The 14,812-nt window shown below is 37.8% G+C and overlaps 1 protein-coding gene across 2 annotated transcripts in view; it reads left to right on the forward strand.

Annotated features, from left to right (window-relative positions):
- STX17 (syntaxin 17) overlaps nucleotides 1–7,136 on the forward strand; it is a 54,566-nt gene extending 47,430 nt beyond the window's left edge. For both annotated transcript variants that reach the window (XM_012768997.2, XM_012768998.2), the window contains exon 8: nucleotides 420–7,136. In XM_012768997.2, the coding sequence (XP_012624451.2) occupies nucleotides 420–659 (240 nt within the window). In that variant the 3' untranslated portion in view covers nucleotides 660–7,136. The remainder of the gene's footprint in view (nucleotides 1–419) is intronic.
- The last annotated feature ends 7,676 nt before the right edge of the window (nucleotides 7,137–14,812 follow it).

Raw genomic sequence — 14,812 nt, forward strand, 5'->3', positions numbered from 1 at the left:
AGTATGTGACAGCACACATGGAGTGGGACCATCTATTTTCCATAGGATGTTGCTTTTAACCCCAGGCACAAAGCACAGAATAATCTCTGTGTAACATAAAAGCTTTGGGGGGATCTGTGGCTGCTGAAACTGTTTAAATAAGCCAGCTAGATAGTTAGTGGATTGATTGTTTTGCAAGTAAAATCAATTTGTAGCAGTCCACTCTTTGTAGCTCAGTTCTCTAAGTTCTGAGATCTGGAGCAATTGCAGTACCTGTGGAATACCTTCTCTCCCCAGCCCCCCGACCAAGTACAATCTCTAAGGTTAATTATGTACCAAGAGTTAAAGAGGCATTGCCAGGAGTAATGAGAGGAAAATGCACATCACCACAGGCAGATATTCTCAACTCAATTTCTAAATTGAATTTTTTTTTTTTACAGGCTGCAAAATACAAGCTGGCAGCTCTGCCTGTGGCAGGTGCACTCATCGGAGGAGCAGTGGGGGGTCCTATTGGCCTCCTTGCAGGCTTCAAAGTGGCAGGAATTGCAGCTGCACTTGGTGGTGGGGTGTTGGGCTTCACAGGTGGAAAATTGATACAAAGAAAGAAACAGAAAATGATGGAGAAGCTCACTTCCAGCTGTCCAGATCTTCCCAGCCAAACTGACAAAAAATGTAGTTAAAAACCAAACTTTGGTATTATTGGTGCCAACATGTCTATCCTAATGAAAACCTTTGCTGCTATTGGACACTCAGTCAGCTTTTGGAACACAAGTCTATCAAGAGAGTGGCTGTAAATGCTCAAGTGGGATTGAACTGTGATAAGTGGATATATTTTGTTGTTTGCTGGAGTGTTAATGGAGATGTTAGAGATTGAGGATCCTGGGCTGAAGGTGTATAATGTCTGTCAGGCAAAGTTTGAAGACTGCCAAGGAGCAAATTTTCTGCCTGGAAATGTGAGAATTGAACCTATGACTCAGATAAGGTCTTGAGATGTGTGGAAGTGTTAGCTTATGGTGGAATAGTTGCTTCCACAACCCTGAGTTAGAGACCTTAAGGTGTATTTGTAGATTATTTAGGCCTGTTAGCAAGGAAAAGAATGGGAGTTCAGGAGCCTTTGTTATCAGATAGGGAAATGAGAACCTAGTAAGAAGCACAGGTGAACTGCATAATGGAGTCATTAGATGAGCCCTGTTGCAATTTGATCCAACTATATTTTCTGGTGAAAGAAATTAATAGTATAAGAAAATGGAAAGAGAGGCCCAACTTCTCTTTCAAATATCTTCATTTGTGACAGTGGCTTCTTTTCTGAGCTCTTCCTCTGCCTCTCTTTAAATAAAGAACACAGAATTTCAAGTGGTAGGAGACTTATTAAGCCAGTCACCAAGCTTGCTCTGTCTACCTGTTTCCTGACACCTCAAAGATCTAGTGTCCTTTGCTGTCCCTCCCTTGTAATTTTGAAAAGTTTTTTGGTTTGTGGGGTGAACTCTATCCATATGTAATAAGGACTTTTCTCATTGTCTTTTTTGTCTTATCTCCCATCTCTGTTCATCCTTCCTGTAAAGTCTAGGTAAAAAAAGAAAGAAAAAGAAATTTCCAGATATTTCCAACATTGTTAGAGTTTGAGCTCAAATGGGAGTAGGGGCAAGACAGGAGACCATTTCCTGGGGCATCTTCCAATTTTGAGGGGCGATATATCTGCCACACAGCGGGTCTCTGACCCAAAGGCTTTTCAGCTGGTCTTTGGGGGAGCTAAGAACTGGCTATCTACCTCACTTCTGTTACTACCATCCTTTTTCCCAGGCTCTTTATCTCCTGTGCTTCCTTTTGCTTTTCACAGCTGCTATTTCTTCCCAACAATAGCATTCATACTTACCTTTTCTCACAGTCTGGATGATGATGGACGAAGCCCAGTGCCAAGACTCAGACCCAGTGAACAGTTTGTGGTGCTAATCCCAACATTTAATATGGACAGCAAGCCTCATCCAGCCCCACCCCACGTCTATCTCAAATTGCAGAAAGGCTTTAAATTTAGGAAAAAGAATTTAAGAATACAGGTAGCTTCCCCTCTGTACCTCAACTAATTTGAAATAGGAAGGAACCACTTTTTGCCTTACTCTTTACTCTTTTCTGAAGACAGGAATTGGCACCTGCACCCCAGAAGGTGTAAACTGTTTCTGTCAGGAGCCAGCGTTCATCATGGGATTGAATGGTTTATCACTTAGCTTCTCTCTTGCTGAGTTTACTTTTAATAACTTTTATTGATTGCTACTTTTCACTTCTGTGTCTAATCTAAAGAGACCTTTCTCTTTCATACTTTTTGAATCTCACCAATGAATTCCAATGAGACAAAGCACCATTTATCATTAAATAACTAGGAAGTATTGAGTATTGCTATCTGCTGATCTATATCTTTAATATAATACCAAGAAAGGAAATACTTTGAGTAAGTGTCAGATTCTGAACCAGTATCTCATATTGGATATTTGTAAAGTTGGGATGATTACTTTTGAATCATGTCTTTTTTCCATTTTCTGGTCGTTGGTGTCTCTTTAACACAGGGTGTTCAAACCTGAATGAGGATCAGAACTCAGGTGCTTATATAAAATAAGATTCTTAAACCTGAGTTCTAGGGTGATTCTGATATAGTCTGGCCTAGTCAGCTAAAACTAAGTTTAAGATATCAAGATTCATCATTTAATTCATAATTTCCAGTATTTTGCCCTTCTCCATTACTGCATATTACCCCACTCTGCCAACCCCAAATTGGCTACCCTTTCAGCCCACCATCTTAGCGGCAGCACAGGGGACTCATATTATAATATAAGGCTGGTCTACATAAGGACCTGAAGGAGAAAGGCTTGTATTTGAAACTCATATTTTGGGGAATTTTCATTTTTTACTATGCCAGTGTGAAACACTGATGTGTGTATGTACTCTTACAAACCTTTGACTCTTACTGCCCATAGGGATTGGAATATTAACTGTAGCAGTCTTCACACTTAGGCAAGTTATAGTCCTTTTGAAAAGTTTTATAACTTGACTGGGCACAGTGGCTCATGCCCGTAATCTTAGCACTCTGGGCGGCTGAGGCAAGAGGATCGCTTGAGCTCGGGAGTTACCAGCCTGAGCAAGAGTGAGACCCCGTTTCTACAAAAAATAGAAAAATTAGCCGGGCGTGGTGGCACTCGCCTGTAGTCCCAGCTACTTGGGAGGCTGAGGCACGAGGATTGCTTGAGCCCAGGAGTTTGAGATTCCAGTGAGCTAGGATAACACCACTGCACTCTAGCCAGGGCTACAGAGCAAAACACTATCTCAAAAAAAAAAAAAAGTTTATAAGTTAAGATTATTTAGAAATTGTATCTCTTTTCCCTAATAGAACCTAATAGCCAACTTTTTTGTAGAAATTGCTAGAAGTGTTTAATCAACTATAAATGAAATATAGTGCTTATAAAGTATAAATTAGTCAGTATGACACAGAAACCAATCTTAAAATTGAATTTAATGTCCTGCAGTATCAAATCAAATTTATCTTCTGATTCATGTCTTATTTTTGCTGCAAGAAGTTAGAAGGAAGAGGAATGCTGATTAAGGTCTTAAAATGTATAGGGGCTCATTTGGATAAAGGCACCACTCCTAAGAAGTTTTTTGACATAATAATCAGAATTTCTCTGTAGAACAGAGACTTTGAAGCTTTTTGGCTGTAACCCACAGTAAAAAATGCATTTATATCAAACCTCAATATGCATAATGAAACAATACATACCATTATGTGCAGTACATTCTGATTTTTTTGTTCTCTTGATCAGTTCTTAAAAAAGCCAGTTGCAAAACCCACTAAATTGATTTAATAATCTGCTAATGGGTTGTGACCCTTAGTTTGAAAAACCCACCCTCACAAAGGAACTGATATTTAGTAAATATCTTCTGTTTGCCAGGCACTTCATCCAGCATTTTACAAGGAAACAGAGCTTCAGTGGAATTAAATACTTTGAGGGGCTTATTCAGCTACAAAGGGGTGAAGGCAGGATGTTAACTAGGTCTATTGAGCTACAAAAGGTATTCTATTTCTGTCATACTGTGCTGCCTGTCTACATAAAAGTGAGATGGGTCACCTGTTCTGCTTTACCCAAACAGGCTTTGAAACTACATGTACCACTCATTTAACTTTTTTAAAGACTTCTGATTCCTCACCAAGTGTCCAGCAGCCTCCAAATTTTTAATGGTGGCTCATGCAGAAGTACATAGTGCTGAATATGGTCCTTAGACTATAAGATTGAAAGTGTTTCAATCCCACCCACACATCCTACATATGTTCTCATATTCATTGGTCATAACCATTGTTTAAACAATGCTTTTGATATAATTTTAAAATAAACTTTAATGCTTTTTAAAGACAAATTTATTATATACAACCAAATTATTATTATCCTTTAAAATGATACCCTTGGGAAGACATGTACCGTGTTTCCCTGAAAGTAAGACAGGGTCTTATATTTATTTTTCCTCAAGAAGATACCCTAGGGTTTATTTTCAGGGGATGTGTTATTTTTTTTAAGTATGGTACAACAATCTACATTTATTCAAATGTAGTTAAGTTGTCTTCTTCTGGAACACCATCATAACTCTCCAAACCCTGAATCCCATCCTGAATTTCTTACTGCTCTACTTCCTTTATAACTATTGGCCCCGACCTGTCATGTCGAGCAATAAAGCTCTCATGGGGCAGATGAGAAGGGCTGCTCATCATCTTTACCACTCCATGATGAAATGCATGGGTTCTGCAGATACGCTGTGTAGCCATGCCCATCACTAGGTCTTATTTTCGGGGTAGGGCTTATATTGCGCAAATACTTAGAAATCCTGCTAGGGCTTATTTTATGGGTAGGTCTTATTTTTGAGGAAACATGGTATTTACGGTGGTGATGCTAGTATCACTTAGACCATTTTTAAAACCTTTCTTTTGGAATTGCCTCCAAAGACATTTTGCAAACCACATAAGAAAAGCCATCTCCATTTTTATTAATCATATTCTATACTCTCTCGTTCTATGACATCTCCTTATCTTCCCTCCTTAGTTCTGCTTTTCTTCTGCTGGCTTAAAAGGAGTATGCTGGTGCTTCCTAGAACTAGCCAGAGTTCCTGGAACAAAAACTTTGAGGTTAAACTGAAATTGAGTGCTATGCAGGGAGAATACTGTGATTCCAAAAACTTCCCTCTGTGGGCTGTCTGCCTGCCCTGAAGTGCTGCGCGTTGTTTACACAGGAGTGAGGACTCCATACTGCTAATATCAATCACAAGAAGTTGAGGAAGCATGTAGTATAAATATATAGCATACAATATTTTTCTCCTGTGAAAGTACAGAAACCAAACCATTCTTTGTGTTAACTTTAAAAATGAAAGGTGTTTCTCAGGGTCCCCTTTTCCCTTCATTGCTGCTACATGAAATCTTGCTAAGAAGGATGAAGGAAAGCCTGGGGGAAGGTTCTCCTATGAAATGGGATGTTTTCTTGTCATAAAGTAGAATGGCTGTGGCTCTTAAGTACTTACTAATGTTAGCTAATGTTCCTAAGTAATTAGAAGCTTAATAAAAGGCAGGAGAGGAGTTTCCCTTCTAGCCTAAATTAACATAAAAAGTTCAGGTTCTGTCTGTGTTTTTTATTAACAATTTATTTTGTTTTTAACAGGTGGTTCTTTTACATTAATTTGACATCCTTTTACACAGAAACTTCTTCAGTATTATAAATAATGGAGAAATATCCAGATAGTATGTATCTACCCTCAAAGAAATTAGTTTATTGTGGGAGACAAGAAATACAAATGTGCAATATTAGTGAAAGATAAATATAAGTTGAATAAAAACATAAGAGGTGTCAAAGGCAAATGATTTTCTCAGAAGCTCATTAGCCCAAGGGCTAGGATTATAACCAGGGTCTAAGAAAAAAGAATTCTGAAAGGAATTTAACTGAGTGTTATGTCATATCAAGTTGCCCATTGAGGCTTATGGTCTTTCAGATCACCTCTAACATCCAGATGAGGCAATAGCTATAATGGAAAGAATTGGAGGGGGAATCTTGAGATCAGAGTTCTAGTTTGGGCTTTGTTTCTTATAGTAAGCTTTTAATCAGGGACAGCTGCCTTCTCCCTTTCCAGCCAGGGATCCCATAGTCTTAGTGGTCACCAGCTTGCTTCCCTCCATTCTTAATGTCTAGCATAGTTCTGTCGATTCTTTAAATGTTAGTTGCATCCATTCCCAAATATATTCATGGCCATCACCCTAGTAAAAGACTATTACCTCACACCCCACACTTGATCTTACTCAACTTTAGGTGGCTCTGTTCCTCACATCACTGCTACAAGAACCAAATCAGTTTTCATTTTTCTGCTGAAAAATTTTCAGTGGCTGCCACTGAATACCAAATAAAGTTCACATCCATTAGATTGGCATTCACAGCCTTCTGTATTCTGGCCCCAGCTTTACCTCTTCAAACTCACTACTCATCATCTGATAATGCCACTGAGAATCATATATTCCACAGGAATGATTTTAAGTTTTTTTTCTACAGTGAAGGTACAAACTGATAATAAAATATGTTTACATTGTTCAGGTCTAATTTCTGTAATGCTTAATTTTACAAAACTAGTCAGCTGAGACTTGTTTAAGCTCTTAAACAAGCCTAAAACTTATTTCCTTAAGAAAGAAATCTTTATTCCACCAGAAGAAATTATATTCAGTTTCTTAACCTCCAAAACAGTGTCAATCTTGTCACCTGCATATCTGATAGACAAAGCATGAGGACTCTTCTTCAGCAGCATAAACACTCCAGCCTTGAATGGACTATTGTCTAGCTCCTGTGAAAAACTTCACTAATAAATATTTGAGAAAGACATTCGTCCGTATTTTCCATATACTTCTCGAGTATTTGAGATTTTCTTGTATTAAGATTACTAAAAAGATGTTTACTTGTGTTTCATTAATTAGTCTAAAGATGTTTCCATTTTATTGTTGAACACTTGGTGTTAGCAAGCGTCAGCAGAAGAAAAGGTGAGAATTTCTGCAAATTCTGTAAAGCTTACTGAATTCATTTGTCATTATGTTGCTGAGAGGTGCCTAAGGAAACATGCAATAAATGCAATAAATTTATTCATTCAACATTTGACTGAATGCCTGTTGTGTGTTGAGTGCCAGAGCAGTACATAGAAAAATACTAGACCTATACATTAATACTCTATCCTTGTAAACCATTGAGGCTAACAAATCCAGATACCTAAAGCAAGTAAAACACGGTAAGTACCCTAAAAGAGGAATGAATAAAGTGATATGAGGGCACAAAGAATGGAGGGATTAAACTCTGTTTGGAAAAGAAGAGGAAGGCTTTGTGGAACATGTGGCCTTTGAGCAGTATCCTAAAGAATAGGCCTGAATGAAGATGGGGTTATGGGCTTCAAGTGGCAGAGGAATTGTATGTACAAGCAGGTCAAAACGTGACATGTGCTTGCAGAAAGCCAAGGAATTAAATGTAGATGAGTGATGAAGCTGGTTAGAGGGAAATACAGACTAGGGTGCTTATATTTATTTAAAATTTAATAATTCTTTGTTTAAAGGAATTGTTGTATTGCTTTTTGTTAGATAACACTTAAAACCCTGAGTTCATTTGGAGTTCTTGGTATACTTGGCATATTTGCCTTTCCCACATTTAAGAAATTATTTGTACTTTCTTGCCTCTCTGCTTGTGAGAGCCCTGCTTAATATTGAATGTCTACTTTCTTCCTGTGTTAATGTTCAGGCCATAAATATTTATTGAAAACATTCATGAAATTTACCTTTTAGCATCCAAGTCCTTTATGATCCAGTTTTCCATTTCTATATGAATATATCCTGACCACTGCAATTCAGTGGCTCTCATTTTCACTTGTGGTTAATTTTGCAATGTTTCAGAACTTCATGGGGATAAAAATCTTTCATTGGTGATGATGAGATCTTCCCAACTAGATTGTAAGCTTTTTTCAGGTCAGGGATCATACCATCTGCCTCTTGGAGTATTTCTTGGCATGAAATATAGCAAAAGAGAAAAGGAAACTACTCTCCTATGTGATTCCTAGATAATGAGTGAAGTCACAGCATGTGAGTTCTGCTCTCTTTTGGGGACATGTATTGAAATGTTAAATAGCTTTCTAAGACATCTGAAATCTTTGCTTAGTACCCACTTTTGTGTATTAACAGGAATGAATGATGTAACAGAAGAAATCTGGAACACCCCTCTGGGACTTGGAAGTCATAAATTAACAATTTCAGAATTTGGAGATGAAGATATTTCTCTTTTTCTAATTAAAAGTCATGCCTTGGAAGAAAGAGGACATAAGACCTGAATCACCAAAGAAATGCTGTGAGAAAATTTGGGTTGATATCTTCTGTCTTGCCGTTTGATTGGTGGGGTCAGAATAGTAGGTACCCAATAAAGATTTATAGTCTGATAGACTAGTATTGGAACAGGGTATAGCAGCAGGAATTTAAAGGCTCTGTCAGGCAAGCAGAGATTGGAGTTGGGTGAGAACGAATAAAGTTAAGATGTAGGTGTTTGTCAGGATTTGAACCCAGGTCTCTAATGCTAACGTGTATATACTTATTCCACCAAACAGCCTCTCAGTGAGTGAACTGATAGGAATGAAAAGGAGTAAAATGTTTGATACTTAATAATTCTCTATAGTTCCCTTTCTTTCCTCTCTAAGTTTTACTGTTCATAACAGGTTGCTGCCACTTACCTGGATAGGGTGGAGGTCAACAACTTTGGACGACCTTATCCCTCCCTCCTTCATTCTACTTCATACCTTGCTATCTTAGTGTGGTCATGAGGATTAAAAGAATTCATGCATGTTAAGTGCCTCAGATAGTGCTCGGCTCATAGTAACTGTACAAACGTTAGTTGCTACTGTTATTACAATTACTAATTTTTTCCCAAAAGGAAATGCACATTAATAAACATATATCATGTACCTACAAGAATAGTGTTAGGGAGACACCTAAAATGAGTGGAGACTTGAGAAATACATTGAGAAGTCTTAAAATGACTTTTTAAAAAAGGCTTAGTAATTAACAAAGTAGTATGATGATAACAGATGCCTGGTAGAAAGCACATCTTTTTCATCTTTATTAGGAATGATATCCAAACATGAAAATATATAAGATCTGGTTAGAAGGAAGGTGATGATACATCCCAGTTTGTCTGGGACGGTCCTGATTTATATCTGTTGTCCTGCTGAATTATTACTATGCTCCCTTTTACTCTCAAATGTCCTAGTTTCGATGAAAAACTTACATGGTCACCCTAGTTATATGGGCAATGAAAATAAGTGTGAAGTTATCAAAAAAGAAAAGAAAACCACCTATATTTTAAAATAATTGATCATTTCTAAGCTCAGAAAAAAAACATCCTAAGGCTAGTGGGAACATATACGTGCAAGTTAAAGTACTACTGGTATTGTGGAGAACCAGAAAATAGAAAATATGCCACAACACTGAGCTTGGGCAAAAGTTTAAAATTTAGGGGGTGAAAGTTGGATTACAGAAGCCAGAGACCAGGAAATATACCTTTGAATCCCAGAAAGTTTCCGAAATAGGTCATTAAACAATGTTTAAAATCAGAAAGCCATGCTCATTATGAAGTCAGAGTTTCTGTTCTCCTTGCTGTGTGCATAGCTTGGGATGCCATGTTCCATTCCTTCCCTCTCCCGGGCAGTGGTTAGGGCAAGGAAACAAAGCATTAGGCTTCTGTTAATATGACTACCTAATCCTACCTAAGCAAGTTTACACAGGGCACCAAGAAAGTGGGCATACAGTTTGCTCCCAGACAGCCATCCCAATAAGTAAAACACACAGGACACAACACAGGCAAATACGTGAACTTTTATCTGAGTGGACCAGAGCTGTGAGAACAACAGGTCAACAAAACCTGGCAATACTGTATATAAGATAATAGAAGAATAATAATAGCCTCTACCATTAATACAGTTCTCCAGAAGAGGAGCCTGATGTGTTTAGGAAAGTGTAGCTCTTTCTGTTCCTAGCCATGAAACTACTTCCTTTAGAAGGGCTCCCCTGATCCCCAAAGCTGTGCACACCTCCATGTTCTCTGTGGCTCACTCACAACATAGCACCTACAACACTTTATAAGACTATAATGCTAAAGAAAAACAAAGTAAAATATAAAATTAACATTACAATCACCTTTTTACTCATCTATTTTGCTCCTTCACTCACCTTTTAACTCCTTGATGGTAGGGGCAATCTCTTGTTAACTGCGGAATCTTGAGCCTGGCAGTAGATAAATTCATGCTTGCTGCATAGTAAATGCATGGTGTTTTGTAAACCACACATGGCATTTTTGTCAACTCACTATAGTCTCTTTCCTTGAGGCTAAGCTAGGGGTCAGATTTACCTCAGAAAACGTGCAGAGTTCATGGGAAAATTTCCAGCATCCTTGCACGAGTGTTTTCTGATTATAATGTCTCTCTGAGTTGGTGTGCACTCTAAGGTTTTAATCTATTCTAGACAAAAACGCTTAGGACCCCAAAGCCAGATTAGGATATAGGATTGCAAGTGACTAGATTCACCTACACACATATTTGTTACTGACAAAATCATCAGATAATTGAGGTGTGCAGATTACCCAGCAGAGTCCATTCCACTGATGCTTTCTTGTCCTTCATTCATTCATTTGTTCACTTATTTTTTAGTCCCCCATGAGAGATTTCCTGAGTACTTACAGCGTGCCAAGTGCTGGAATTACAAAGTTAGAGGAGTTTCTGCTTTCAGGGCATTTACATGGTGATAAGGAAGAGAGATACATGTATTAATACTTCCAACTCTGAATTAGACTGCATGCTGAAAATACTTGTAAAGGGCTGTGGGACCACAGAGGGTAACAACTGTATTAGGCATTGAAAGATGTATAGGAGGAATTTACCAGGCAAGGTGAGGGGAAGAGGGGTATTTTAGAGAAGCAATTTATAAGCTGCACATTTTTTCTTCTAGTGACTCTAAAACCTATTGTCTAAAGGGCAAGGCTAGCCTTTCCCCAGGGTGCTCTTCAAGAGGGAATTTTGATATTTTAACTAAAGTTTGGGTTTGAGTTATAAGCACATGGATTCATATAACTTCCCATTCTCATTGAAGTATAATCAAATGCTCTGGGAAATAACTTTAAACCTGGAAAAGCTAGTGACTGGTCATCTAGATTCTCAGTAAAATGTTCACAATATTTATGACAAAGTGAATTAGTAAAAAGTCTCAACTATAGAAGTATTTTATAAATATACTTTTATTACTTGGAAATACATACAAAAATTCAAACACAGCTAAAAAACAGTTGCTAAGCAGAGGTCCTATCCAACCTGTTTTAATGAACACATAAAACAATTATAATCAGCGTAAAACAAATTAAGTCCCGAAACAACTTATTGTCCTCAGGGTCTTTAAATATTGGGTTTAAAAACTGATAATTGTTTTGTTCTTTACACCTATTTAAATCTTCCCCCCAAATACAAACCACTAACATTTGTTTAATTCATGAGGTTTTATTTTAGAAAAATAGCTAAAGCCAGTAACTGTAATTATTTTGAAAACTGAAATACAGTGTCCATTTCCAGTCTTCTGTAACTTACATTCTCCATGGTTTCTCAAAAATTCCCAATAGTTGTTAACAGAAAGCTTTTGCAAGTTCCAACAGCTCTCTGGGATACAGAAGTATGGGCCTAACAGCCTTGAAATCATTTAACGTGGCAGTATTTTTTTTTTTTTTTTTACTTTTCATTTTTGCAATTTTGTGTCACTGTATTTTTGTCCAGACTGTATCTCCTTGTCAAAGAAAAAATAAAAGATGAGTTATTCTGCTTTTCCTGATTGTCAGTCAATTGATTACACTGCTTTATCCACACTTCTTTTTGCCCTGACTTAGGCTTTAAAAAAAAAGCCTTCTTGGCAGCCTTAGCATTTTCATTCATGCTTTTATCATCCAGTTTCTTCTTTTGCACATGGTCTTTGACAACCTGATTTCATCAGAGTGCTTTCTCTGAGATGCTTTAGATGCCCATTCTCTATCTTCCTCTCTACGTTCATTTAACTTTAGAATGTCGTCTAAAAGTTTTTATCCTTTTATGGTCCCCCTCACAACTGGAACAGTTTTTGAAAAGCTGGGAAAGGTAGCTAAGAAGCAGAAAGGCCTGCTTCTAGTCATGGTTTTGCACTTAACTGTGTTCTTCGGTCTAGTCTTGCATCCTCTCTTCACAGCTGAGGACCCTGAGGCCAGAGTAGACTGGATAAACGGGGGGAGAGTTCTACCTGTAACATTCTCTGATTCATGGCTGAGAGGGGAAGAAGTCTGAGACCTGTTTCCATAGTATTCTTTCTCAAACTTAAATATGAACATACTTCCCTGTTTACAATCTGTTAATGGTTCTCCACAGTCTATAATATACAGTACAAACCCTTTAGTTTGGCACACAAGGCCCTGTGTGACTAGCTCCCATTTCTTTCTCCAGCTTCCTTTTTCATTTCTGCCCACCCCCTAATGCACTAGCCCCACTACAAGAACTTATTTTCTCCAATGCATTATGCTGTTTCATACCTTTGCTCAGATTATTTCCTCTTCTCAGATCCCTATGCAGGAAGAACACCTATTCATCTTTTAAAAGCTCAGCACAAAAGTAATCTCAATGAAATCTTGGGAACTGAGTGCTCCTTTATTTCCCCATTAAACTGTTTTCTTCTATCATTACATCTATAGTACCAGTTACACTGTTTACATATCCATATATCTGACCAGACTGTAAGCAACTCTAGGGCAGAAATGACACTTTATTCATCTGTCTTTCATCACTTACTACAATGCCAAATACTTGCACTGAACAAATGTCAGAATGAATTCTGCTTCTCCATGATTTCCTCTAATCATAGTTTGATCCCTGGGAGCCACACAATGCCGGCCCCTGAAATACCTAAAGATGGCTCTCAGGCCCAAGTCTTCTCCAAGAAAAACAGTCTTCACACCAATGTTTTAAATCCTCTTATTATCCTAGCTGTCTTTTCATGGACTGCATTTGAACTTGCTAATGATTCTTTATAAAACTGTGAGTACTAAGTCGAGTGCTAAACCTCTGAAAGGTACAAAAATTACCAAGGTCACTTTGCTTCTCATTCATTCAATGCACATTTGATGAGAACTACTAAGTGTCTGAAGTGCTAGACACTAGAGATATAGACATAAAATTCAGTTTCCTTGTCCTCAATGGCTTTATAGTCTAGAGAAGACAATGATAGTGGCAGGGCTAGAGCCTAAGTCTCAATATGCATGAACATTGCATAATACATCCTCAAATCCACTCACTTTTTTAATAGCCACTCTATTATAATCTTACATTATATTAAACATGTGTTCCTTGAGGCCTTTTCCATAATAACTGCTCTCAAGCCAGCCCTCTGCAACATAATACTTGAGTGTTATCTTTTATTAGTTTTTCAAGTACAGGATTACAAATTCTTTTTTTTTTTATTTTTTTTTTATTTTTTATTTTTTTTTTTTTTTATTTTTTTTGAGACAGAGTCTCACTTTGTTGCCCAGGCTAGAGTGAGTGCCATGGCATCAGCCTGGCTCACAGCAACCTCAATCTCCTGGGCTCAGCGATCCTACTGCCTCAGCCTCCCGAGTAGCTGGGACTACAGGCATGCGCCACCATGCCCGGCTAATTTTTTGTATATATATTTTTAGTTGGTCAATTAATTTCTTTCTATTTTTGGTAGAGACGGGGTCTCGCTCAGGCTGGTTTCGAACTCCTGACCTTGAGCGATCCGCCCGCCTCGGCCTCCCAAAGTGCTAGGATTACAGGCGTGAGCCACCGCGCCCGGCCTAGGATTACAAATTTATTCCAGTTAATTGCATATACTGAGTTTGGTCTTGTGTGCTAGCTTGTTTAATGTTTGTGAATTTTCATTCTGACCCTCATAGATTTGGTCTGTTATCTGACTTGAAACCCACAACTCTAACTTTACTCAAGTTATTGATTAAAAGTAATGAAGAGAACAGAACTAAGGCCCAACCTCTACAAAGTTCTGTTCTACTTTTCTATTCACAATCTGGTAAAATATACTGAATATGGCCCATAACACTTTATTAATATTTATTATTCTGAATAAAACTATGGAAACTATGGGTAAGTCATGCATAACTAGGAATTACAGGCTGAATTTTAAAAATAACAATCATTAAATATCCATTATAAATATTCATTTTATTTTTAAAAGAATTGGAAGATGTTACATATATTACATACTACATATAATGGCACATATCAGCCTTTTAAGCTTAAAAATAATCTTTCCCCAAACTGGGATTGATTTATACCCCAAGTATAAAATGACCCTTGGCCTATAGCACCAACCCAGACCCAGAGGAAAAGCCAATTTTGAACCTGTCTGTCCTCTGGCATTGGGCTTCTTGATATGATACTGAGGGTCCTCTCCCTCTGGTTTTATTCCCTGGCAGTATTGAGGCCTGGCACAGGGATCCATCTTACTGTATGCTGCAGGCCCAGGAAATCAGGGAATCTAGAGGGGTTCGGTCCTCTAACAATTTTATAATGGGGAAAAAAAAATTAAAATCATATGTTCCTTATCTGTTTTTGATCCAACTATAACAATACAAGACAGAAGGTTAGAATTATTGAAATACAATTTCTCTGCTGGTTTTTCTCTTTGGAAATTGAAGTCTCATGATAGGTAGTGCCTTAAAAGTCATCTAGTTCAATACTGGTAATCTGTTCCACTGGTATCTCCCTTTCCCAT

This window comes from Microcebus murinus, chromosome 12 (genome assembly GCF_040939455.1).
Source record: "Microcebus murinus isolate Inina chromosome 12, M.murinus_Inina_mat1.0, whole genome shotgun sequence".
Classification (NCBI taxonomy): domain Eukaryota; kingdom Metazoa; phylum Chordata; class Mammalia; order Primates; family Cheirogaleidae; genus Microcebus; species Microcebus murinus.